The following is a 25,819-nucleotide window of genomic DNA, read 5'->3' on the forward strand; positions in this document are numbered from 1 at the left end:
GGGATCAGTTCTGGGTCCTTTGCTGTTTGTAATTTTTATTAATGACTTGGAAGAGGGAGTCGAAGGGTGGGTCAGTAAATTTGCAGATGATACGAAGATTGGTGGAGTTGTGGATAGTGAGGAGGGCTGTTGTCAGCTGCAAAGGGACTTAGATATGATGCAGAGCTGGGCTGAGGGGTGGCAAATGGAGTTCAACCCTGTCAAGTGTGAGGTTGTCCATTTTGGAAGGACAAATAAAAATGCGGAATACAGGGTTAACGGTAGGGTTCTTAGTAAGGTCGAGGAGCAGAGGGATCTTGGGGTCTATGTTCATAGATCTTTGTTGCCACTCAGGTGGATAGAGCTTGTAAGAAGGCCTATGTGTATTAGCGTTCATTAGCAGAGGGATTGAATTCAAAAGTCGTGAGGTGAAGTTGCAGCTGTATAGGAACTTGGTAAGGCCACATTTGGGGTACTGTGTGCAGTTCTGGTCGCCTCGCTTTAGGAAAGATGTGGAAGCTTTGGAGAGGGTGCAGAGGAGATTTACCAGGATGTTGCCTGGAATGGAGAATAGGTCGTACGAGGATAGGTTGAGAGTGCTAGGCCTCTTCTCATTGGAACGGCGAAGGATGAGGGGTGACTTGATAGAGGTGTACAAGATGATCAGGGGAATAGATAGAGTAGACAGTCAGAGACTTTTTCCCTGGGTACAACAGAGTGTTACAAGGTGACATAAATTTAAGGTGAAGGGTGGAATGTACAGGGGGGATGTCAGGGGTAGGTTCTTTACCCAGAGAGTGGTGGAGGCATGGAATGCGCTGCCTGTGAGAGTGGCAGAGTCAGAATCATTGGTGACCTTTAAGCGGGATAGGGACACAGATAGGTGCTTAAGCTAGGACAAATGTTCAGCACAACATCGTGGGCTGAAGGGCCTGTTCTGTGCTGTATTGTTCTATGTTGCCCTCTTCCCATATTGTCACCTTGTGATCAAGTTTTCTGACAAGTAATTGCTAAAACTCATAGTTGGGTTGCTGCTCAATATAAACTGTTTTTGGTAGTGGAAGGGAGAGAATAGAAATTGTGCTTTAAGAAAAACCATCTAACAATACCTTCAGGCTTTCAATGGTCTGGGTCTCCATATGCTACAACACTTTGCTTTTTATATAAGTATAACAGTTATTTTAATCACAGCACCAGAGACCCGGGTTCAATTCCCGCCTCGGGCGACTGACTGTGTTGAGTTTGCACATTCTCCCCGTCTCTGCGTGGGGTTTCCTCCAGGTGCTCCAGTTTCCTCCCACAGTCCAAAAATGTGCAGTTCAGGTGAATTGGCCATGCTAAATTGCCCGTAGTGTTAGGTGTAGAGGTATGGGTCTGGGTGGGTTGCGCTTCGGCGGGTCGGTGTGGACTTGTTGGGCCGAATGGCCTGTTTCCACACTGTAAGTAATCTAATCTAATTTCCAAAGATCATTTACAGTACAGAAATATAACATTTTCTCTTTAATTACTTAATTGACTGAGCTTGGGAAGGACTAGTGGTAATATTACTAAAGTACTATTTCAGAGACCTAGGTAATCCTTTGGGGACCTAAGTTCAAAACCCACCATGACAGATGGTGGAATGTGAACTCAATAAAAATCCACCACTTCCTCTAGCAGCTCGTTCCATACACGCACCACCCTCTGCATGAAAAAGTTGCCCCTTTGGTCCCTTTTAAATCTTTCCCCTCTCACCTTAAACCTATGCTCTAGTTCTGGACACCCCCACCCCAGAATAAAGACTTTGTCTATTTATCCTATCCACATCCCTCACGATTTTATTAACCTCTAAAACGTCACCCCTCGGCCTCCAAAGCTCCAGGGAAAACATCCCCACCTATTCAGCTTTTCCGTATAGCTCAAACCCTCCACCCCTGGGTTCACAGCATTCTACCAATAGGAGGGAAACCAGAATTGCATGCAATATTCCAAAAGTGGTCTAACCAATGTCCAGTACAGCCAGAACATGACCTCCCAACTTCTTTACTTGATTCTCTGACCAATTAAGGCTGGATATCGAATGCCTTCTTCACTGTCCTATCTATCTGCAACTAACCTATCAATGACCATGAAACTATTGTTGATCGTGGAAATTCCCATCTGGTTCACTAATGTCTTTTAGGGAAGGAAACTGCTGTCCTTACCCAAGTCTGCTGTAGATCTGCAGCAATGTGGTTAGCTCTTAACTGCCTTCTGGGCAATAAATTCTGGATTGGCCAGAGTTGTCCACATTCTGCGAATAAAAAAAAAATTCTACCCCCCCTCCCCCGCCACAAAATAAATCTTCTTATTTGTGTAAACTATTCCACGGTGTAGCATGACCACAAACTGTCGTTTAGATAGATTGTTCAGGTTCCAAAAGTACATAGAGCAAAATGTCCTCGCTGATGAAAGCTTTATTACTGAATACAAATACGCTATTTGCATTCAAACATAATTTAAAAATTCAGAACAGTGTAACAGATGTTGCAAGGCCACGTGATTGCAACTTGGTTTGAACAAAGCAAGTTATGCAATCAAAATCATCGGGAAAGACAGTTGATCAGTGGCCTATTTTCATTGTTTCTGGAGTTCTTCACAAACATACCTGACGCAACTCAACTGTAGGTCCCTTGCCCATGTCCAAACCCACTTTAATTGGAGATAACCGTGGATGAAGTTTTAGCACCTAAAAATGGAACAGCTGTGACATTATTTTCAGCAAAGAAAATGTTTAAACCGCAGCAATAAATTAACTTACTAGATAGCACTGACATAACTAGTGGTAAAAGAAAACCAACAGTCCAATTTATAAATGACCCAAAACTACCTTATAGGCACAGAACTACTAAATAAAATTATTTTGCTTATTTATTTTGCAAACTGACTTCAGTGCACATCTGTTTTTGCACATTTCAGCAATATATTTGTTAAATTTAGTTGCAACAAATGCTTCCGGAGTATCGGTTCCTGTCATCTGGTGGTTTTGTGGTTTCGCTATCAAGTCTGTAATATCGCTGAACACTATGAAAAAAACACATTAATTACAATGTTTGTCGAAGTATCTCTAATTGCTATAGCAAACATTGGAACTTGTTTTGATATGAAATGACACCATCCTCAAAGTTAATCTCTCACTGAAATAGCTGATTTGGGAGAGGGAGATGCGCATCATTCAGGTCCCATCTCCCCACAAGGGATATGTGTACACTTAAACTGACAAACACACTATTAAATGGCATCAATAAAATTAGAAGCACAAATAGTAGCATATAGTATGGCAGAAAAAGTTTCAGGGAGCATAACCTGTAAGTGTACACTGACAATAGGCAGTAGTACGGGAAAACAGAAAGCTATGCTGAGAACCAGAAACAACTCTTACAAGGACTGAGAAAGCCATAGCTTCAAACATCAAATTTGGAAGATGGATGCAGAAATAAGATTTGATAGAAAGATTCCCACTAGAAAATTGGATATTCTTGGTGGTTATTAAAATATGTTGTGCAATTTTCCATTTTTACTTATAATTGCCACTACTGTTTTGTTTCGAATAAGTAGGGAAAATAGTAAATACATTATTTAAGAACTACTTCAATAACACTTTAATTGGTTTTGCCTTCTGTATACGAAAGTATCAGACTGCATAAATAAATTGAATCAGCTTAAAACTCCACCTCATCCAATCTGAAGTGAACAAAATCTGATAATTGCAAGACATGTGAAATGTGCGCAAACATTAAAAACAATGGGGTGAACAGGTTGCAGAAGTGCCGATAACTTTACATAGCTATTTGGGCAGACTGGAAGGTTTAAAGTTTTACGAAAATCTGTAGCTTGGGGTGTAGATAAAGCTTGTTGGTCGGTTTACTAAGCTATTCGATTTTCTTGCAAATGTTTCATCTCCCTCCAGGATGACATTTTCACTGCTGTGTGACCTCCAGAAAAGTGCTTTCATTGTGATCTGCTCTGAATTTATACGGTTCTATTGTGTCAAGTGGTTCCACGTCTAGAGTCATAGAGATGTACAACATGGAAACAGACCCTTCGGTCCAACCCGTCCATGCCGACCAGATATCCCAACCCAATCTAGTCCCACCTGCCAGCATCCAGCCCATATCCCTCCAAACCCTTCGTATTCATATACCCATCCAAATGCCTCTTAAATGTTGCAATTGTACCAGCCTCCACCACATCCTCTGGCAGCTCATTCCATATACATAACCACCCTCTGCGTGGTAAAGTTGCCCCTTAGTTCTCTTTTATATCTTTCCCCTCTCACCATACACCTATGCCCTCTAGTTCTGGACTCCCCGACCCCAGGGAAAAGACTTTGTCTATTTATCCTATACATGCCCCTCATAATTTTGTAAACCTCTATAAGGTCACCCCTCAGCTTCAGACACTCCAGGGAAAATAGCCCCAGCCTGTCAGCCTCTCCCTGTAGCTCAGATCCTCCAACCCTGGCAACATCCTTGTAAATCTTTTCTGAACCCTTTCAATTCCACAACATCCTTCCTATAGAAAGGAGACCAGAATTGTACACAATATTGCTACAGTGGCCTAACCAATGTCCTGTATAGCCGCAACATGACTTTCCAACTCATGTACTCAATACTCTGACCAATAAAGGAAAGCATACCAAATGCCTTCTTCACTATCCTATCTACCTGCGACTCCACTTTTAAGGACCTATGAACCTGCACTCCAAGGTCTCTTTGTTCAGCAACACTCCCAACGACCTTACCATTAAGTGTATAAGTCCTGCTAAGATTTGCTTTCCCAAAATGCAGCACCTCGCATTTATCTGAATTAAAATCCATCTGCTACTTCTCAGCCCATTGGCCCATTTGGTCCAGATCCCCTTGTAATCTGAGGTAACCTTCTTCGCCGTCCACTACAACTCCAATTTTGGTGTCATCTGCAAACTTACCTCTTATGCTCGCATCCAAATCATTTATGTAAATGACAAAAGGTAGAGGACCCAGCAACGATCCTTGTGGCACTCCACTGGTCACAGGCCTCCAGTCTGAAAAACTCCACCATCACCCTCTGTCTTCTACCTTTGAGCCAGTTCTGTGTCCAAATGGCTAGTTCTCCCTGTATTCCATGAGATCTAACCTTGCTAATCAGTCTCCCATGGGGAACCTTGTTGAACGCCTTTCTGAAGTCCATATAAATCACATCTACTGCTCTGCCCTCATCAATCTTCTTTGTTACTTCTTCAAAAAACACAATCAAGTTTGTGAGACATGATTTCCCACAAAGCCATGCTGACTATCCCGAATCAGTCCTTGCCTTTCCAAATACATGTACATCCTGTCCCTCAGGAATCCCTCCAACAACTTGCCCACCACAGAGGTCAGGTTCAGCAGTCTATAGTTCCCTGGCTTGTCTTTACCGCCCTTCTTAAACAGTGACACCACATTTCCCAACCTCCAGTCTGCCGACACCTCACCTGTGACTATCGATGATACAAATGTCTCAGCAAGAGGCCCAGCAATCATTTCTCTAGCTTCCCACAGAGTTCACGGGTACACCTGATCAGGTCCTGGGGATTTATCCACCTTTAACCGTTTCAAGACACCCAGTACTTCCTCCTCTGTAATCTGGACATTTTACAAGATGCCACCATCTTTTTCCTTACAGTCTCTATCTTCCATATCCTTTTTCATAATAAATACTGATGCAAAATATTCATTTACTATCTCCCCCATTTTCTGTGGCTCCACACAAAGGCTGCCTTGCTGATCTTTGAGGGGCCCTATTCTCTCCCTAGTTACCCTTTTGTCCTTAATATATTTGTAAAAACCCTTTGGATTCTCCTTAATTCTATTTGCCAAAGCTATCTCATGTCCCCGTTTTGACCTCCTGATTTCACTCTTAAGTATACTCCTACTTTCTTTATACTCTAAGGATTCACTCGATCTATTCTGTCTATACCTGACATATGCTTCCTTCTTTTTCTTAAACAAACCCTCAATTTCTTTAGTCATCCAGCATTCCCTATACCTACCAGCCTTCCCTTCACCCTGACAGGAATATACTTTCTCTGCATTCTTGTTATCTCATTTCTGAAGACTTCCCATTTACCAGCCGTCCCTTTACCTGCGAACATCTACCTCCAATCAGCCTTCGAAAGGTCTTGCCTCATACCATCAAAATTGGCCTTTCTCCAATTTACAGTCTAGTTTTGTACTGAAGTGGTCTGTAGATGGGGTCTATTTCAACGTCACCCTCTGGGTGACATCTTCACTGTTGTGTAACCTCCAGATGAAGCAATTTTGTTGTGATCTGCCCTGAATTTATACAGTTCTATTTTGTCAGGTGGCTCTACTTCTAGTTTTGTACTGAAGTGATCTGATGGGCTCTATTGCAACATGTTTGTTTATGAAACCAGTGGATGAATACCAGGCGTCCAGGAATTCCCAAGCTTGTCTTTGTTTAGCCGGCCCAGTATTGTAACGCTGCCCCAGTTGAATTGGTGTCCTTCATTGTCAGTGTGTATTGATATGAGGGACGACTGGTCGTGTTGTTGTATTGCAAGCTGATCTTAGTGTATTCTGGCAGCGAATTTCCTGCCCTTTTGTTCTATGTAAATTTTCTCGCAGTTGCAGAAAGGTATTTTAAACATCACATTTCTCCTGCATGTTGTGGGTATGGAGTCTTTTGTCTTGGAATGTTTACTGGTGAAGTATGGCTTCTGGTTTGTGTACTGTCATTATTTTCAGAAGACAAAAGTCTTGCTGTCAGTTCAGAGACATCCTCAGGCAGGATAGTGTGGTCAGAATGTTTTTTTGGGGGGGGTTTTGACAACCACAATGTTGTCTTGGTGTTGTTTGTATGCCAGGCATCAGCGGATGAAGCTGTTAGGATGCCTTTTATTGGCAAAGACTTTGTATCAGTGTTTCTTTTCTTTCAGGCTAAAGAAAGACAAGCTTGGGAATTCCTGGAGGCCTGGTATTCGTCTACAGGTTTTATAAACAAACATGTTGCAATAGAGCCCATCAGATCACTTCAGTACAAAACTAGAAGTAGAGCCACCTGACAAAACAGAACTGTATAAATTCAGGGCAGATCATGACAAAAGTGCTTCATCTGGAGGTTACACAACAGGGAAGATGTCACCCGGAGGGAGACGAAATGTTTGAAAGAAAATCAAGGTGCTTGGTGAACCCACCAAAAACTTCAGATTGGAAGATTGCAAATATAACATTGCCAATCTAGATAGGAATGAAAGAAAACAGAGCGCTAAAGGCTAGTTTTCTTTGCAAGCACTTACATGATCATAAATAATTAGGCCAAGTCAAGTTTTATGAAAAATAAATCATATTAGACAAATTTATTGAGCTTAAGGTCATAACTAGCAAGGAAAATAATGAAGAACCATTAGAAATTGTACATTTAGAGAGGTATTCAATAAATCAGGATACAAAACAATAGTTGCACACAATATGGCCTTATGCAATTGAACTTACAGACAGAAGTCAGTATAACCCTATAATTTTCAGGTTGGTAGTCTTATTAGTGGAGAGCCATAAGAACAAATGCTCATCTACATTTTATACGAAGGACATGTCCAGGTTTTATGGTACAAAGCTAGGTGGGAAAGTAACCAAAATAAAATAATCAGTTCTGAAGAAGTTGTATAAAAACAAAAATATGCCAATATTGGAAACCTGAAATAAAAACAAAGTGCTGCATAGAGGAACTGCTTTTTTCCCAGCCAGAAAGGTAGAGGTCCTAAAGAGGAGTCATATCAGAGTCAAGATGTTAACTCTCCTTTCTCCGCAGTTTTTGCCAAACCAGTTGAATTTCTCCAGCACTTTCTTCTTTCATTACTGAAAAGTCACAATGGACAAACCTACTTCTCTCTGCACAGATGTTGCCAGAACTGCTCAATTTCACCAGCAAATGTTTGTATTTGGGGTAAAAGTAACCTGTCAGGTGCTCAACAAGGTACCTTACAAAAGGTTAAGTCATAAGCTAAGAGCCTATGGTGTTAGTGGTGGTACATTGACATGTAAAGAGAATTGCCTCATGGGCAGAAAACAGTGAGTGGGGATAAGGGGTTCTTTCTCAGGTTGGTGATTTGTGACCCGTGGGGTTCCACGTGGATCAGTGCTGGGACCACATCTGTTTACAATAACTTGGAGGAAGGAAGTAAGTGAAGGCAGTATAGCCAAATTTGCAGACCACACAAAAATCGATGGAAAGGCAGAGATGCATATAGTTTACAGAGAGATATTGATAGGTTAAGTTGACATTGAAAATTGAAATTGTTCATTTTGGATGGGAGGACAAAAGAACAGTAATCTAAATGGAGAACAAAATGCACAAAGCTACAACACAAAGGCACTTGGGAAATACAGAAAGCTAGCACACAGGTGTAGCAGATAATCAGGAAGGCTAATGGAATGTTGCCCCTTATTTCAAAAGTCTTACTGCAAGTGTACAAGGTACGGGTGAGACCACATCTGGCATACCATGAGCAACTTTGGTTCCCCTATTTAGGTAAAGATATAATTTCTTTAGGGGCAGTTCAGAGAAAGTTCACTAGGATGATGCCCAGTATGGAGAGACTGTCTTGTAAGCAAAGGCTAAATTGGGATTCTACCCACTGGAATGGAGAAGAATGAGAGGTGATTGCATTAAAACATACAGAATTCTTAAGGGGCTTGGCAGGGTAGGCTGTTTGTCGGTAAATGCTGAGAGGTATTTCCCCTCACGGGACTTTGAGGACGAGAGGGCATAGTCTCAGAAAAAAGGGAGCCAATTAATACTGAGATGAGGAGGAATTTGTTCTCTCAGAGGGTCGAGTCTTTGGAACTCCTTGCCACAGACAGCAGTGGGGGCAGATTTATTGTTTATATTTAAGGCTGAGATTCTTGATCAGTAGGGAAATTAAGGGTGATGGGGAAAATGCAGGAAAATAGATATGAACAATGTTAGATCTGCCTTGATACCATGGAATAGTGGAGCAGACTAGAGGGGTCAAACAGCCTACTCCTGTTCCATTTTTTAAAAAAATGGTCTTATTGGTGAACAAGTGTGCAAAAGAACATACAGGTAGTTCTTCTATAATGCGATGGTTGCATTCTTGTACAACCCTCCCAATACAGAAAGATTGCGCTTTAGAAACAATGCTTAAAGTGTTGGCGATGTACAACCACCACACATTGTAAAAGTTCATGCATTAGAAACAGTCTCCCCAGTTGCAATACAGCAAATTTGAATTAATGAAACGCGCATTATAGCAGAACGACCTGCATGTACAAATTAGATGTAGACCATTCAGCCCCTCAAACATGCTTCAACATTGATTCCGGCCTCAACTCTACTTCCGCTGATAAAAACCATTCAGAATGATTTAAGTGTCCTTGGGATTAACCCTTTCTGTAATTATACAGAGATTTGGTGAAATCATAACTGAAGTACAGAATATGGTTTTGGAAGGATATTATAAATTTCAGAACTTAATAGCGGTTCATGGATTGAACAAATCAAAAAAAGATAAATTGTTACACACAGAAAGAAGAAGCAACAAATCTGTCTGGAATAAACTACTAAAGGACAAGGACAAACCTAAACAGGAATTGAAAGCAATTAGCCACATCTGGCAAAAGGCAGAGTAGAGGCTACATGAACAAAACTGCTTTGACACCTGCTTGATAAACTGGATACTTTATTGCCACCAAGGACAAGGATTGCCCTGCAGATGAATTTAAGGAGTTAACATAGAACATAGAAGAATTCAGCGCAGTACAGGCCCTTTGGCCCTCGATGTTGCGCCGATCCAAGCCCACCTAACCTACACTAGCCCACTATCCTCCATATGCCTATCCAATGCCCGCTTAAATGCCCATAAAGAGGGAGAGTCCACCACTGCTACAGTGGAAAGCTTTGCCTTTGAACAGATCGTTCAGACATAACGTAACAAAGAAACTAATTCTGAGAAGGCAGCAAGCTGCAGACTTGCAGTAATTTGGATGAAAGGATTCTTTTAAAAAAAATCAACTGATCACATTATGGATGAAAATTGTTCTAAGAATCGAACACCAGAACTCCACCCTTAGCAGAACAACTTTGCATAAGAATTGAACCCTCGACACTTCTGTAGACAGATCACTGTTGCTGGAAACATGGCCAAATTCCACTATTAATTGAGTAATAACCAGGTTGGGTTGTGAGGAGCTTAACTTTCTTACTTGAGGAGTCTTATTTTGGTTGCTACATGCAATAAAGTTTAAATCATTGTTTCAGTACTGGATTGTCTGAAATTTCTGTAGCCGAATTGGAGGTAATTTCTGATAATTTTTACCCACAACAATACACTTGTCTTACAAGGCATGTAATGAAGGTTTACTAAACTTATTTCTGGGATCACAGGTTGAATAGAATAAGAACCCTTTGGAGTAAATACACGAGTTGGAAGTTTGCAAATGTAACACCACCATTCTAGAAAGAAATGAGAAAAGCTCCCTGGAATAATTAAGAAAAGCTGAAAACAATTATCAAGGAAGTAATAATAGCACCTTCTTGAGTTGAGAAAAATGAGGTGTCATCCCACAAAACATGCAAAATACAACAGTGCATGCTGCAAAGAGTGGAACCCGGGTGTTTTGTGAAGGTGCGTGTTCAATGAAATACGGGAGGGACGTACTGCTTTCCCAAACTACATTCCCAGATGAGTGGGGGCAGGAGCAGATCAAGGCCTGAGAGCTGAGGTAAGCCACAGCAATATCAAGTGAACACATCAGTGTGACATCACAGGTAAACGACTGCTCGGGGAATATTTCTTTCTTCTACCTGTTTTGAGTTTTCAAATTAAAAACTAAACAGGATAAATACCTACAGATTGGAAACTAAGTTTAAAACTAAAAAAATTAAAAATCTAAATTTAATAGAGATGTAGGCAGTGTGTTGTAACTGCAACATATGGGAGCTGGTAGACCTCACTACAGTTCATTGTGTCATAGCAACCACAGGTTCCGACAGCCTTTCCAGCTGTTTCAAGGGGTCAGGTTATGTTTTGCTACTGTCCTGTTTGCAAGTTTGCAGCTTTCATGTAGTCCACATGTTTGTTCAAGACCATCTCACCTACCTCAACTTTGTATGTCACAGGACCTGCCTCTTCCCCTTCCCGACATGACCATCCTTGGCCTTCTCCATTGCCACAATGAACCAAATGCAAATTGGAGGAACACCACCTCATCTTCCACCTGGGCAGCCTACAGCCCGGAGGACTCAACATTGAGTTCTCCAATTTCAAATAATCTTCCTTCCCTTCCTTTGACTCCCTTCCCAGCCCCTCCCCCTCCTCCCAGCCACCGACTGGATTTATTTTCCCACTGATCAACCAAGTCGTACCCTCTGCCGGTCTTCACCTATTCCCGCTTCGCTACCCTGCCCCCGCCACCCTCTTTATCTGCAGCTCCCCTTACACTCACCCCTGAAGAGTTACACCTGAAATGTTGATGTCTTCACCTCCTGATGCTGCCTGGCTTGCTGTGTTTTTCCAACCTCCTGCTGGTCTACCTTGGATTCTAATATTTGCAGTTTTCTTTGTCTCTTATCCACACAGGGTCAGTTGACACCAAATTTTGTCCCCTAAAGTAAATAGATTCTCTCACTTAGTGGAGTCTTGTGGTTGGCATTGGCGTTCCTGATGCCGTTTCATGACCCCCCTGAAGTCAAGGAAGATCAGACTTAACCCAGTGTGGCGTCTTCTCCCCATTAGCAACTCCATTGGAGCTGTCCCTGTAGTTGCAGGAGGGATGGCCCGATAATCAAATAGGAACCAGGAGAGTTTAGTATGGAGTGAAGCTGTAGACAGTTTCTTTAAGCCTACCTTCAAACTTTGGACTGCTCATTCCGCATGATGCCTTTAGACCTTAGGAAATACTCAAATTCTATACTGACAAATGATAACCCATTGTCAGTGACCAAAATTTCTGAGAGCCATGTATTGCAAAAGGCTTGTAGTTTTTCTATCATCGCCCCCCCCTATTTACAAATAAACCTCATGCAAGTCCAGCCACTTTGAGTGAGCATCCACAATAATGAAGAATGTTGAGCCCATGAAAGGGGTGGCATAATCATTGTGTAACTAAGTCCATTCCCATGAATGGGGGAGTTACTGATGGTATTTTGGTCCTTGTCAGCAAACACTAACTGGATGCCATACAGAGAGACATCGTATGTCAGTCTCCCAGATTTTGCTTGGAATCATAGTGTGCCAACAGCTTAGACAAAGATAGCTGCTTCTTCTCTTCCTTAAAGGCCATGTCTTGGCTATGAGACCACTTCCGTGGCTGACCCTCTTATAATAGAAAGTGTAAGGGTGCCAGAATGGAGTCAAAGTTATATATGAACTTTTCGTAATAATTCATTAACCCAAGGAATAGACCTAAACTCTGGTACAGAACTGGGAGCCGGGGCACCTTTGATTGCCCTCTCTTTATCTACCAACAGGTGTAACACAGTCTTGTCAACTTCATAGCCCAATTGGGTCGCTTGGAGTGCCTGGAACACAACTTTCCCTTCAAAGAAAATCTAAGGACTATGTCCAAGTTTTCTAAATGCTCTTTATTGGTCTTCCCTGTTATTAACATGTCAACCATGGGGTGATACAGTGGTTAGCACTGCTGTCTCACAGGGCCAGGTTCGATTCCAGCCTCAGGTGACTGTGTGGAGATTACACATTCTCCTCGTGTCTGCGTGGGTTTCCTCCGGGTGCTCCAGTTTCTTTCCACAGTCCAAAGATGTGCAGGTCAGGTGAATTGGCAATGTTAAATTGCCCATAGTGTTCGGTGCAGTAGTCAGAGGGAAATGGGTATGGGTAGGTTACTCTTCGGAGGATCGGTGTGGACTGGTTGGGCCAAAGGGCCTGTTTCCACACTGTAGGAAATCTAATCTAATCCAGATCAATGGTGACCTGCAGTAGGACTTTGTAAATGTTCTCCATCTCCAGTGAAAGTGGCACAAACTGATGATACTTCAAATGGCACTACTGATACTAACTCTTGTGGTATTAATTGTAACATATCTGGGAATCCTCATCTAATCACAATAGCAAGTACACATGGCACATGTACAGCTTTGTGAAGGACGACACCCCTAACCAACTTTGTATCCAGGTCCTCTATGCGAGGGATTGGGTATTTATCCAGCTGTGAAAAGCCATTTACCATTTATTTAAAATCCCCATAAAGGCAAACTGACCCATCATGCTTCACAATCAGTAAGAGCGGTGCTGCCCATTCTGCAAACTGTGGTGGTTTGATGATTCCTTTGCTTTCTAGCCTCCTGATTTATGTCCCTACTTTTGCCTGTAATGGCACTGGCAGGCCTTGAAGAACTATGGAATTGCTTCACGGTCAACATGCAAGGTGGTCTTGACTCCTTTTAAAGTCTTTAAACCTTCCTGAAAACCTTCTGGGTATTTAGTTAGGACTTCACTCAAGCAGGAGAAAGTGAGGACTGCAGATGCTGGAGATCAGAATAGAGAGTGTGGTGTTGGAAAAGCACAGCAGGTCAGGCAGCATCAGAGGAGGAAAATCAGTGTTTTGGGAAAATTCACTTCATCAACCCTTCACTCAGCAGCCATTTTCTAATCGACAAACGTTGAGCCAGTGTGAATCTTTCTCAACCAATTTTGCTCCATCAGGCTTGGGCTCAAGTCTTTTAATACTGAAAGGGATGTCTATAGCTGAGACACATAAAATAGCCAATAAGGGATAAACAGAATTAAAAGCCTGCTCCAGTATTTAAGTGAGATGTAACGATACCTTTGAAAAGGGGTTATGCTGAGGCAAAAGGAGGCCTTGCGTAAACAACAGCTGCAAGGAGATTTTGATAGGAAATGTCCAAGTGCAGACAGTTTGAAGATTTGAAACAAATATTTAAGGAGAAGATAAACTCCTGCAATAACAAACACAGATGGACAATTGGGATTATGGCTAGTACAAATCTAAAGGATCAAACAAGTTCATTAAACTATGACAAGTGATTGATTCCAGCCTCATTAGTGCAAGGATGTTGTCCCATTAGGTGAACAGAGTTAGTTAGGACAAAAGGTGTAACTCTCATTCCAGAAGACAGCCAAATGTTACAGCCTAGCTCATCATGCAGCTGTGGAAACAGCAGATAAAAATATTTTGCTGTAATTAGTTGTTTCTTTGAAGTTATTCACAATACTTAGAAATAGGTTCTAGTTAAAGGTTCTTCAAATAAATCAGAGATAGATTTCAACTTTATAGATACACATATATAACCAAAATGCAATGATCACCACAACTCATTTTAGCTAAAGAGGGTTAACAGTAGAGGTTTACATATAACTAACTTTATAATAGAAATTAATATTATAAATCTTATAGCAATTAGTGAGAACCAACTGTCTTTTGTATAATTCGGGCAGTGGGAAAATATGAGTAACAGAATTTGATAGAGATAGCAAACGAATACAGTAAAAACAGAATTCAAGCAGTCCTCTGAGATAAGCAAGACAGGGGCATGTCTGAACGGAGTACAGCCAGTCACTTTAGAATGTGAATTAATCGACACATGGAAAGATCCCAAACCTGGAGATCACAATGTCTGTTAAACACCATGAGAACATGGGACCTAGGGCAGTCCACAGGGGTGTCCTTCATTGATTAGGTGTTTCACAGGATTGGCTGCATAGAATAAGGGGAAGGGCACAGTGATCACGTTGTATGCGATTATTGTAACAAATGCATAAAAATATTGTATTTTGCTGTATAAACTAGAGCATCATTGACCTCTCTTCTGATCTAAGCTGTAGATTAAGGAGATAACTGAGTCCTCATGTTCAGGCCAGATTCAGGGAGAGTCTTTAGCCTTCTCCTTTCATGATCCATTGACTGCTTCAATAAAGACTGCCACGTACCTGAATTCTGCCTGCCTCCTGAGACTTTGCCCTTGGTTGGGGATTTCGCTCCTACAACTACAATCGGTGGTAACTGAACAAGCTGTTTTTCATAGGAGACTGGAACTGAAGTTGTACTCTTAATGTACAAAGGATCCCTAGTATAGATCCTCAGTCTAGCTGAGATCTTATGCAAACTTAAAAGGGGAGTCCAGAGCGAATTTTGTTAGATTAGTTCTGCAATCACTGATACAGCTGCGCTAGTATCAACCACTATTTAACCAGGTGTTTATTTTGATTGGTTCTAATGTGGATGCTGCCAAACAATTTAATTGCTCCAAGCCAGATGCAACTGGGTTTTCCAGGTTGTGCACTCTCCTGGATATTGGCCTATGAGTTCTCTATGCCCATTTAGGTCTTTGAATGTCCAAAGTCACATGCCTCTGCCAGATATCTTAACCTCAAAAATCCTGATACAGATTTCCCGGTTCTTGAACTGTTGGGTAAAAACTATAGAATCTCAGAATTAGAGGTGGCTTGGGATTGTTATCTTCCTTAACTAAATCTGTTAACTCTTGAAAGGTTTTAGTATCTGGTGCTTCAGGAAATGTTAGGCTCTTAATAACCACAAGGAGCTGCAGGTTCACACACTGTCAGGAGAATTATTTGTTACTTTTGATCTACCTAGAAAAAAAAATCCAGTCTTTCCACATACTGTCCCAGTTTTCTATGGCAGGGTCAAATGGGTCAAGCTTCCCAAATATCGGCAAAATACTAGGAATGCTCACCCCAATTTAAAGACGGTTGTTACAAGCAATTTATTCAGGATCATATTTTTTCCTCTTGTCAGCACTGAAATAACACCACGGAGGCTGGTAACCCATCAAGTCACCCTTTATTTGCACGTGCATTGTACTTGACACTAGTCTGGCTTCCTCAGAGTCAGCTCTCAGCGAACAGAACCTTAGACACTCCTGTTTGTATCTGTCAGTCATGGCTCCCTGATTGGGGCTGTTAACCTGGTCCAATCATAGAATTCATTCTGTGATATCCACCTGGCTGACCTTGTTACATTCACTACAGAAGTATGGGAAGATACTTTGCAGAAACCTAGATGAACTATTTAAAAAGCATGTGTTGCCAGAGACAGGAGATAAAATGCTCTTCATTGAAACCAGAGGATGATATACACAAATGAGACTTAAAGGAAGGGGAAAAGACATTCAAATTTTATCTGAGAAGTTACCTATTGGTATCATTTTGCTAAAATGTGCAAAGCAGTACTTTTGTTCAAATTCTGGCTATTTTCCACAATTAGTGAGAAACAAACAGTTTACTGAATCTTATTTAAATACAAATCATTTTGCAAAATAACGTACCTTCTTTTGGTTGAATTTGTGTTTTGATTCAACATTCTTAGTAAGTTGCAATGAATCAAACAAAAGGGCTAATGCTCCTCGGTCCAGATTCCCACTTACGGACAGAACATGTGGAATGACAGTCTTCCTCCCATCTCGACCCTTTTAGAGATAAGTAAGTCCTGATAAGCACGGGCACATTTGTTAGGCACTGTACGCCCCATTGCAAAATCATATCATTAATCACCTAAAATCACTCATTCTTGCCATGGTTAAAAGCAAAGATCTTTGATTCATATAATGATTATCATGAATCACAAGTAAATCAAGATATTTCACTGAAAATGAACTGCCAGTTTTTTTTTAAATTCACTCATGGGATGTGGCTGGCCAGTACTTATTGTCCATTCTTAGTTGCCCCTGAGATAGTGTGGTGAGCTGCCTTCTTGAACCTCTGCTGTTGATATGCTGTTCTTGAACCACAATGCCATTAGGGAAAGAGTTCCAAGATTTTGATTTAGTCACAGCGAATGAACAATGAAATATTTCAAAGTCAGGCTGGTGAAGCTTGGAGGGGAACACGCAGATGCTGTTCCTACGTACCTGCTGCCCTTGTCTTTCTCGATGGAAGTGAGTTTTGAGAAGATTTGTAGCTCAGGTTGAGGTTTTGGATGTAGGTTTGCTCTCTGAGCTGGAAGGTTCATTTCCAGAGGTTTCGTCACCCTACTAGGTAACATCTTCAGTGGGCCTCAGGCAAAGAACTGCTGATAATTCCTGCTATCTATTTATATGTTTCGGTTTCTTTGGAAATGACATCACCAATCCAAAGAAACCCAAACATATAAATAGAATCTCTTAACCTAATGAGACCAGAAACGGAGTGGCCCTAGCGGAACCCAAACTGGGTGTCACTGACCAGGTTATTGCTGAGCAGATAATGCTAGATAGCACTGCTGATGACACCTTCCAGCACTTTAGTGATCGAGAAGAGACTAATGCAGCAGTAATTGCTTGGATTGGATTTGTCCTGTTGTGTGTGTATAGGACATCCTGGGCTATATTTCACATTATTGGGTAGATGCCATCATTGTAAATGTACTGGAAAGCTTGGCTAGGGAAGCACCAAGAGCTGGAGCATGGCTTTCGTATCGTCACCAGAATGTTGTCAGAGCCCAAAGCCTTTGCATTATCCAGTTGCTCCATCCCTTTTTTCCTTGACTGAAGACTGATGACTGCTGCAAATGTTTCAGCCTTACCTTTTGTACTGTTGTGTTGGTTCTTTCATCATTGAGGATGGGGATATTGGTCAAGTCTTCCTCTCCAGTGAGAGGTTCAATTGCCAACCACCATTCACAACTGGATGCAGTAGAATAGCAGAAAGTAGATCTGATTTGTGGATCTGGGCTCACTTAGCTTTGTCTATAATTTACTGTTTACATTGTTTGCTATGCAAGCAGTCCTGTTTAGTCACTTCACCAGTTTGAGATCTTATGCCAGGTGCTGCTCCTTGCATGCCCTTTTTCATTCTCTATTGAACCAGGGTTCATGCCCTGGCCTGATGGTAATGGCCAAATGGGAGATATGCCAGACCATGAATTCAATGATAATAGCCCTAGGCCATCATCTCCTTGTTTCACTGTGGTTAATAGGCAAATACAGCAGGCAATTTGCATGCTGCAAGACCTATACATAACTAGACATAGGCAATAGTAGTCTTTCAAAAATCATTACAGTACCTTTGGTAACTATATAGTTCAAAATGCAGAAAGTCAAAACTCATCACATTATAGGAAGAATGTGGAAGCTTTGGAAAAGGTTCAGAGAAGATTTACCAGGATGTTGCCTGATACGGAGGGAAGATCTTATGAGGAAAGGCTCAGGGACTTGAGGCTGTTTTCATTAGAGAGAAGGTTGAGAGGGGACTTAATTGAGACATAAGATAATCAGAGGGTTAGATAGAGCGGATAGTGGTAACCTTTTTCCTGGGATGGTGATGGCTAGCACAAGGGGCCATAGCTTTAAATTGAGAGGTGATAGATATAGGACAGATGTCAGAGGTAGTTTCTTTACTCAGAGAGAAGTAGGGGCATGGGACGCACTGCCTCCAACAGCAGTAGACTTGCCAACTTGAAGGGCATTTTAACGGTCATTGGATAAACATATGGATGAAATGGATAGATTATATATTTTCTCTACTACTAATGTAAGGCTGACAGGTCATTAGTTGACTTCTCTCTCTTCCTTGTTAAACAGTTAGGCGACATTTCTATCTTCCAATCCATATAAATCATTCCAGAATCTATAGAATTTTGGGAGAGAATTACCGATGCATTGACTATTGCTGTAACAATCTCCTTCAAAAGTCTTGGATGTGGATCATCTGGTCCTGGGGATTTATCAACTTTTAGACTCATTAATTTCTCCAATACAGTCTTCACACCCATGACAATTTCCTTCAAACCCCCTTTCTCCTTGGGCACTTGGATCGCTAGTTCTGGGGACTTCTGGTACTTTCCTTAGTGAAAGCAGACACAGAATAATAATTTGGCTTCTTTGCTATTTCTCTCTTCCCCATTATAAACTCCCTCACACTGTCTCTAACTGACATTTATTTTAGTCGAGAGTGTGTTGCTGGGAAAGCACAACAGGTCAGGGGCAGCAGAGGAGCAGGAGAATCGACATTTCGGGCATAAACCCTTCAACATTCATTTTAGCCAAATGTCATTTTTATATGTCAGTGGAAGTCAGGGACCTGGGTTCTATTCGAGCCTTGGGCAACTGTCTATGTGGAGTTTGTATGTTCTCAACATGTCTGTGTGGATTTCCTCCAGGTGCTGCAGTTTCCTCCCACAGTCCAAATATGTGCAGGTCAGGTGGATTGGCCATAGTAAAAACTCCATGTGGTGTTAGCCAATGAAGACCTGATGGGCCAAAAGGCCTCTTTCTGCACTATATGGTTTCTATGACTAATTTTTGAACATGTTATTAACAAAATTCATAAATGACGTAGTGTACTTATATTTTCAGGTGGCTTTTGATAAAGTCCCCCATAGGAGGCTGCTGAGAAAAATTAAAGCACATAGAATGGAGATAATGGGTTGGTCTGAATTAATGATTGGCTAACAGACAGAAAACAGAATCAGAACAAATCACAGTGGCAGGCTGTAATTAATGGGGCACTGCAAGGATTAGTACTTGGGCCCCTGCAGTTTACAACATATCAGTGATTTGAGTTCAGGGCCAAATGTAATTTTTCCAAATTTGTAAATGATACAAAGCCATGTGGGAACATGTATTGTGATGGAGTTTTGGACAGGGTTAGTGAATGGGCAAGAACATGGACAATGAAACAGAAAATAGAAAAATGTGAGATTATCCACTTTGATAGGAGAAACAGATATGCAGAGTATTTCCTACAAGGTAAGAAGTTGAAAAGAGTAGACGTACCAAGGGACCGAGCAATCCACAAGGCAGGCAAATTGAATATTACAAGAGGATTTGAATACAGCAGTAGTAGTTATGTCTTGCTGCTATTGTATAGAGGTAAAAACAATGACTGCAGATGCTGGAAACCAGAGTTTAGATTAGAGTGGTGCTGGAAAAGCACAGCAGTTCAGGCAGCATCCGAGGAGCAGTAAAATCAACGTTTCGGGCAAAAGCCCTTCATAAACGTTGATTTTACTGCTCCTCGGATGCTGCCTGAACTGCTGTGCTTTTCCAGCACCACTCTAATCTAAACTCTGCTATTGTATAGAGTTTGTTTAGACAGTTCCTGGAGTACTATGTTCAGTTTTGATCTCCTAATCTCAATAAAACTATGTTTGCCATAAAAAATGCAACAAAGGTTCAGCAGACTTGTTCTTGGAATGACAGGACTCCTATGAAGCGTGGTCAAACTGGGCCTGTATGCTCTAGAGTTTCAAAGAATGTGAGATGATCTCATTAAACTTATAAAACACTAAAAAGGATAAAGGGCAGATGCAGATAAGATTTTCTCCCTGGTTAGGGAGTCTAGAACCAAAGGGCACAGCTTAAAAAAAGGGACATGCCACTTAGATTGGAGATGAGGAGACATTTATTTTCTCAAACCATTCTGAACTTTTAGAATTCTCTGCCATAGAAATTCCATCTTTGAATATATGTAAGGTAGAGATTGATAGATTTCTTATTGCCAGTGATGTACAGGATTATAGGGTTCAAAGTTTGTGAGAAGATTTGTAGCTCGGGTGCTCGTTTTTGTGGTTCTGTTCGCTGAGCTGGGAATTTGTGTTGCAGATATTTCGTCCCCTGTCTAGGTGACATCCTCAGTGCTTGGGAGCCTCCTGTGAAGCGCTTCTATGATCTTTCCACCGCCATTTGTAGTGGTTTGAATCTGCTGCTTCCGGTTGTCAGTTCCAGCTGTCCGTTGCAGTAGTCGGTATATTGGGTCCAGGTCGATGTGCTTATTGATTGAATCTGTGGAAGAGTGCCATGCTTCTATGAATTCCCTGGCTGTTCTGTTTGGCTTGTCCTATAATAGTAGTGTTGTCCCAGTCAAATTCATGTTGCTTGTCATCTGCGTGTGTGGCTACTAAGGATAGTTGGTCGTGTCGTTTCGTGGCTAGTTGGTGTTCATGGATGCGGATCGTTAGCTGTTTTCCTGTTTGTCCTATGTAGTGTTTTGTGCAGTCCTTGCATGGGATTTTATACACATTGGTTTTGCTCATGCTGGGTATCGGGTCCTTCGTTCTGGCGAGTTGTTGTCGGAGAATGGCTGTTGGTTTATGTGCTGTTATGAGTCCTAGTGGTTGCCGTAGTCTGGCTGTCAGTTCAGAAATGTTCTTGATGTATGGTAACGTGGCTAGTCCTTTGGGTTGTGGCATGTCCTCATTCTGTTGTCTTTCCCTTAGGCATCTGTTGATGAAATTGCAGGGGTATCCGTTTTTGGCGAATACATTGTAGAGGTGTTCTTCCTCTTTTTGCAGTTCTGGCGTACTGCAGTGTGCTGTGGCCCTTTTGAATAGTGTCTTGATGCAACTTGTGTGTGTGTTGGGGTGGTTGCTTTCGTAGTTCAGGACTTGGTCTGTGTGTCTGGCTTTCCTGTATACCTTTGTGGTGAATTCTCCATTAGATTTTCTCTGTACCATCACATCTAGGAATGGGAGTTGGTTGTCCTTTGGGAGTTGGTTGTCCTTTTCTTCCTCTCTAGTGAATCGGATTCCTGTGAGCGTGGCGTTGATGACCCGGTGTGTGTTCTCTATTTCTGTGTTTTATAGGGTATATGAAAGGCATTGAACTGTTTGATCAGCCTTGATCATATTGAATGGTGGTGTTGCATGGCCTTCTCATGTTTCTACATTCCTAGATAATATGCTCAAATTATGATTGGGACTTGAACTCACGACATTGACTGAAATGTAAGTTTTCTACCAAATGACCAAAAGTGTGCAAAAAGCTCCATAGACATTCATAGAAAAGAGCATTCGTATCAAAAGTTAATATTAGCTTCACAAATTCTGTTCTTACTTGTGATCCCACACACATGCAATTGGAATTGCTCAAATAAAAAAAGCAACAAACCTTGGCTGATTTTTTTTCCCCTCACTTTTTAGTAGGCTACTCTTGGTGAGATCAGGTAATTCAGCAAGGTAAGGTAGTAATGGCATGATATCCAACTTGAAATCTATAACAACTATTTTGAAAATACAATAAAATGTTCTGTGCAGAATTCAGCACTATTTAATGATACATTTTATACTACAAATAAAAAAAAAATTTATACTCATACTTTTAAGTTTGTTTTATTTCCATGGTGCTCAAGCACAAGTTGCTTGTCTCCCAGATTTAGCAACTTCTCAATTGGTTCCATCCCCCATGGAAAACTGAAATACAGGGCTGCTCCTTTAGTTCCATCATGATCCTGGAAATCACCAGCTGTAAAATTGGATGGATTTTTGGCAAACTACAAGGCAACCAAATAACACTTACAGAATAAAACATAGGAAGATGCTATGCAACAATTAACAATGTAGCTATCACCTTTTACATTTCCTACCTAATATAAAAACAAGTAACAATGGTGCCAAAATGGATTAATGCACAATTTCAAGCATATGATTTTGGAGAAGACTTGTAGCTCAGGTTGTGGATGAGGTCGTAAGTTTGTTCTCTGAGCTGGTAGATTTATTTTCAAATGTTTCGTCACCATGCTAGGTACATCAGTGAGCCTCCGATGAAGCACTGGCGTTCAGTCCTGCTTGCTATTTATCTGTCATGGAGTCATAGAGATGTACAGCATGGAAACCTTCGGTCCAACCTGTCGACCAGATATCCCAACCCAATCTAGGCCCACCTGCCAGCACCTGGCCCATATCCCTCCAAACCCTTCCTATTCATATACCCATCCGAATGCCTCGTGTTGGGTGATATCACTTCCGGTTCTTTTTCTGAGAGGTTGGTAAATGGGCTCCAATCATTATGTTTGTTAATGGAGTTCCCGTTTGAATGCCAGGCCTCGAGGAATTCCTGTGCATGTCTTTGTTTAGCCTGTCCCAGGATGGATGTATTGTCCTAGTCGAACTGGTGTCTCTCTTTGTCTGTGTGTATGGATACTAGTGATAGTGGGTCATGTCTTTTGGTGGCTAGTTTCCTGCCCAATGTACTGTTTGTTGTAATCCTTGCAGGGTATTTTATATATGACATTAGTTCTGCTGGTTGTTGGTATGGGGTCCTTTAAATGAATCAGGAGCTGTTTCAGTATGGTGGTATGTTTGTGAGCTACCTGAAGAAGGGCTTATGCCCGAAACGTCGATTCTCCTACTCTTTGGATGCTGCCTGGCCTGCTGAGCTTTTCCAGCAACACATTTTTCAGCTCTGATCTCCAGCATCTGCAGTCCTCATTTTCGCCCTGTGAGCTACCATGGATATCTAGGGGTCAGAGTAGTCTGGTCGTCATCTCCAAGATGTCTTTAATGTATGGGAGAGTGGCTAGAGTTTCTGGGCATGTTGGGTCTTGTCTGCCTGGCCTGCTGCGCTTTTCCAGCAACACATTTTTCAGCTCTGATCTCCAGCATCTGCAGTCCTCATTTTCGCCCTGTGAGCTACCATGGATGTCTAGGGGTCAGAGTAGTCTGGTCGTCATCTCCAAGATGTCTTTAATGTATGGCAGAGTGGCTAGAGTTTCTGGGCATGTTGGGTCTTGTTTAGGTCTGTTTTGTAGAAACCGGCCCTATTCACATCAACAAACATTATCCATTATCCTAGCCAAAAGAAACACTGGCCTCACTGTTAGACGAACCAAGGACACAAACATCTGACAACACCAATTCCACCAGCAAGGACAGCACCCTCAACTAGTAGATTTATGTCTCACGACCCACTTCACCTTCAACGACATGACCTACAAACAAATCAGTGGCACGCCTACGTGATCACCAATATCAGGACTCTTAGCAGAAGCAGTTATGCAGAGGTTAGAATGAACAGCCCTTCCCACAATCCAACTCAAATTTTGGGTCCTCTGTGTGGATGACACCTTTGTCATCACAAAACGCAACAAATTAGAAGAAACCCACAAAGACACTAACAACATCCTTATTGGTATAAAGTTCACCCAAGGAGGAAGAGAACAACAGACTCCCCTTTCTGGAGGTCACAGTGAAATGCAAGGCCAATGGAGAATTACAGACCAGCGTTTACAGGAAAGCCACAGACACTGACTAGATACTCAACTACAGGAACAATCGTCCCAGCACCCACAAACGGAGCTGCATCAGGACATTATTTAAACAAAACACAACACACTGTAGCATGCAGAAACTAACAGAAGCGGAGGAGAAAAAAATACCTTGACAATATATTCAGGAACAATGGATACCCAATAAGCATAGTCTGCCGATTCCTACACAACAGACCTTAAGACGACAACATGCCCAGAGATTGCATAGAGTACTGAATGGACTCTCAAACTTTTATTATTCACCTGTACCTGTGTTTTTGTTTTTGCCACTGTTACCTATTAGTTACTTATTGATGCTACTTAACTATGTGACAAAACATTTCACTGTGCCTCGTTACACATGACAATAAATTCAATTCAATTTAACTCTAGCCACTCTGCCATACATTAAAGACATCTCAGAGATGACAACCAGACCACTCTGGCCCATAGGCATCATGGTAGCCCACCACACTAAAACAGCTCCTGACGAATTTAAAAGGACCCTGTACCAACAACCAGCAGAACAAATGTCATATACAAAATATTCCGCAAGGACTACAACAAGCATTACATTGGGCAGATGGGCAGGAAACTAGGCACTAGGATACATGAGCACCAACTAGCCACCAAAAGACATGACAAACCATCACTAGTATCCATACATAGAAGAAGAGGGACACCAGTTTGACTGGGACAACATATCCATCCTGGGAAAAGCTAAACATAGACATGCACTGGAATTCCTTGAGGGCTGGCATTCAAACCGGACCTCCATCAACAAACATAACGATTTGGACGCCATTTACCAACCTCTCAGAAAAAGAACTCAATACGATATTACACACCACAATAGACCAAGACACATTAATAGCGAGCGAGATAGAACACCAGTGCTTCAGAGGCTCACTGATTATGTTATCTAGTATAGTGACAAAACATCTGAGAACAAATCCACCGGCTCAGTGAGCAAACTTACAATCACATCCAAACATAAAATGGACAAAATTTTTTTTACTCACTTGAAGATATATAAATCTGTGTGAAGTTTAAAATATTGAATTACCATATTTGGCTAATTTTCAGGTTTGCACCTTCACAGTGGCGCAGTAAGAGGTGTCAAGTTGAAATTTGGTGAGTTAATTGTGAGCATGGGAAATAATTTGATGCAAGGATAAAATCACAATTGAGGTAATCTTCACAAAGGCAAAGCTCCAATGTATTTTGGCACATGTTATGCAAAGTTGAAAAGTGTGGTGCTGGGATAAGCACAGCTGGTCAGGCAGCATCCGAGGAGCAGGAGAGTCAACATTTCGAGCATAAGCTCTTCATCAGGAATAGGGGAGTTGGAGGCAGGGTGGGACTGGGGGTTGTGGAAAGTTGCTGAGAATGCAATAGGTAGGTGAAGGTGGGGGTGAAGGTGGTAAGTCACAGGGCAGGGTGGAGCGGATAGGTGGAAAGGAAGACAGTGTTAGGGAACTGGAGCTGGAGTTGGATGAACTTAGGATCATTCGGGAGGCAGAGGGGGTCATAGATCGGAGCTTTAGGGAAGTAGTAACTCCAAAGATTGCAAACAGATGGGTAACAGTGAGGGGGACTGAGAGGAAGCAGCCACTGCAGGGATCCCCTGCGGCCGTTCCCCTCAAGAACAAGTATACTGTTTTGGATAATTGTGGGGGGGACGACTTACCAGGGGTAAGCAATGGGGTTCAGGCCTCTGGCACGGAGCCTGTCCCCGTTGCTCAGAAGGGAAAGGTGGAGAAGAGCAGAGCAATAGTTATTGGGGACTCGATAGTTCGGGGCACAGATAGGCGGTTTTGTGGGGGCGAGAGAGACTCATGTTTGGTATGTTGCCTCCCAGGTGCAAGGGTACATGAC

The 25,819-nt window shown here is 41.9% G+C and overlaps 1 protein-coding gene and 1 long non-coding RNA gene across 3 annotated transcripts in view; one reads left to right on the top strand and one right to left on the bottom strand.

The window, feature by feature from the left end:
- Positions 1-25,819, bottom strand: part of polg2 (polymerase (DNA directed), gamma 2, accessory subunit) — a 68,026-nt gene that overhangs the window by 13,089 nt on the left and 29,118 nt on the right. For both annotated transcript variants that reach the window (XM_043715038.1, XM_043715039.1), the window contains 3 exons: positions 22,013-22,186; positions 16,267-16,407; positions 2,606-2,686 (listed from right to left, as the gene is read on the bottom strand). In XM_043715038.1, the coding sequence (XP_043570973.1) occupies positions 2,606-2,686; positions 16,267-16,407; positions 22,013-22,186 (396 nt within the window). The remainder of the gene's footprint in view (positions 1-2,605; positions 2,687-16,266; positions 16,408-22,012; positions 22,187-25,819) is intronic.
- The window catches only part of LOC122562266, a 37,639-nt gene that overhangs the window by 5,374 nt on the left and 6,446 nt on the right, over positions 1-25,819 (top strand). The window contains exon 3 of the long non-coding RNA XR_006315271.1: positions 25,028-25,075. This is a non-coding gene — a long non-coding RNA (uncharacterized LOC122562266). The remainder of the gene's footprint in view (positions 1-25,027; positions 25,076-25,819) is intronic.

The sequence above is a fragment of the Chiloscyllium plagiosum genome, chromosome 24, assembly GCF_004010195.1.
Source record: "Chiloscyllium plagiosum isolate BGI_BamShark_2017 chromosome 24, ASM401019v2, whole genome shotgun sequence".
Classification (NCBI taxonomy): domain Eukaryota; kingdom Metazoa; phylum Chordata; class Chondrichthyes; order Orectolobiformes; family Hemiscylliidae; genus Chiloscyllium; species Chiloscyllium plagiosum.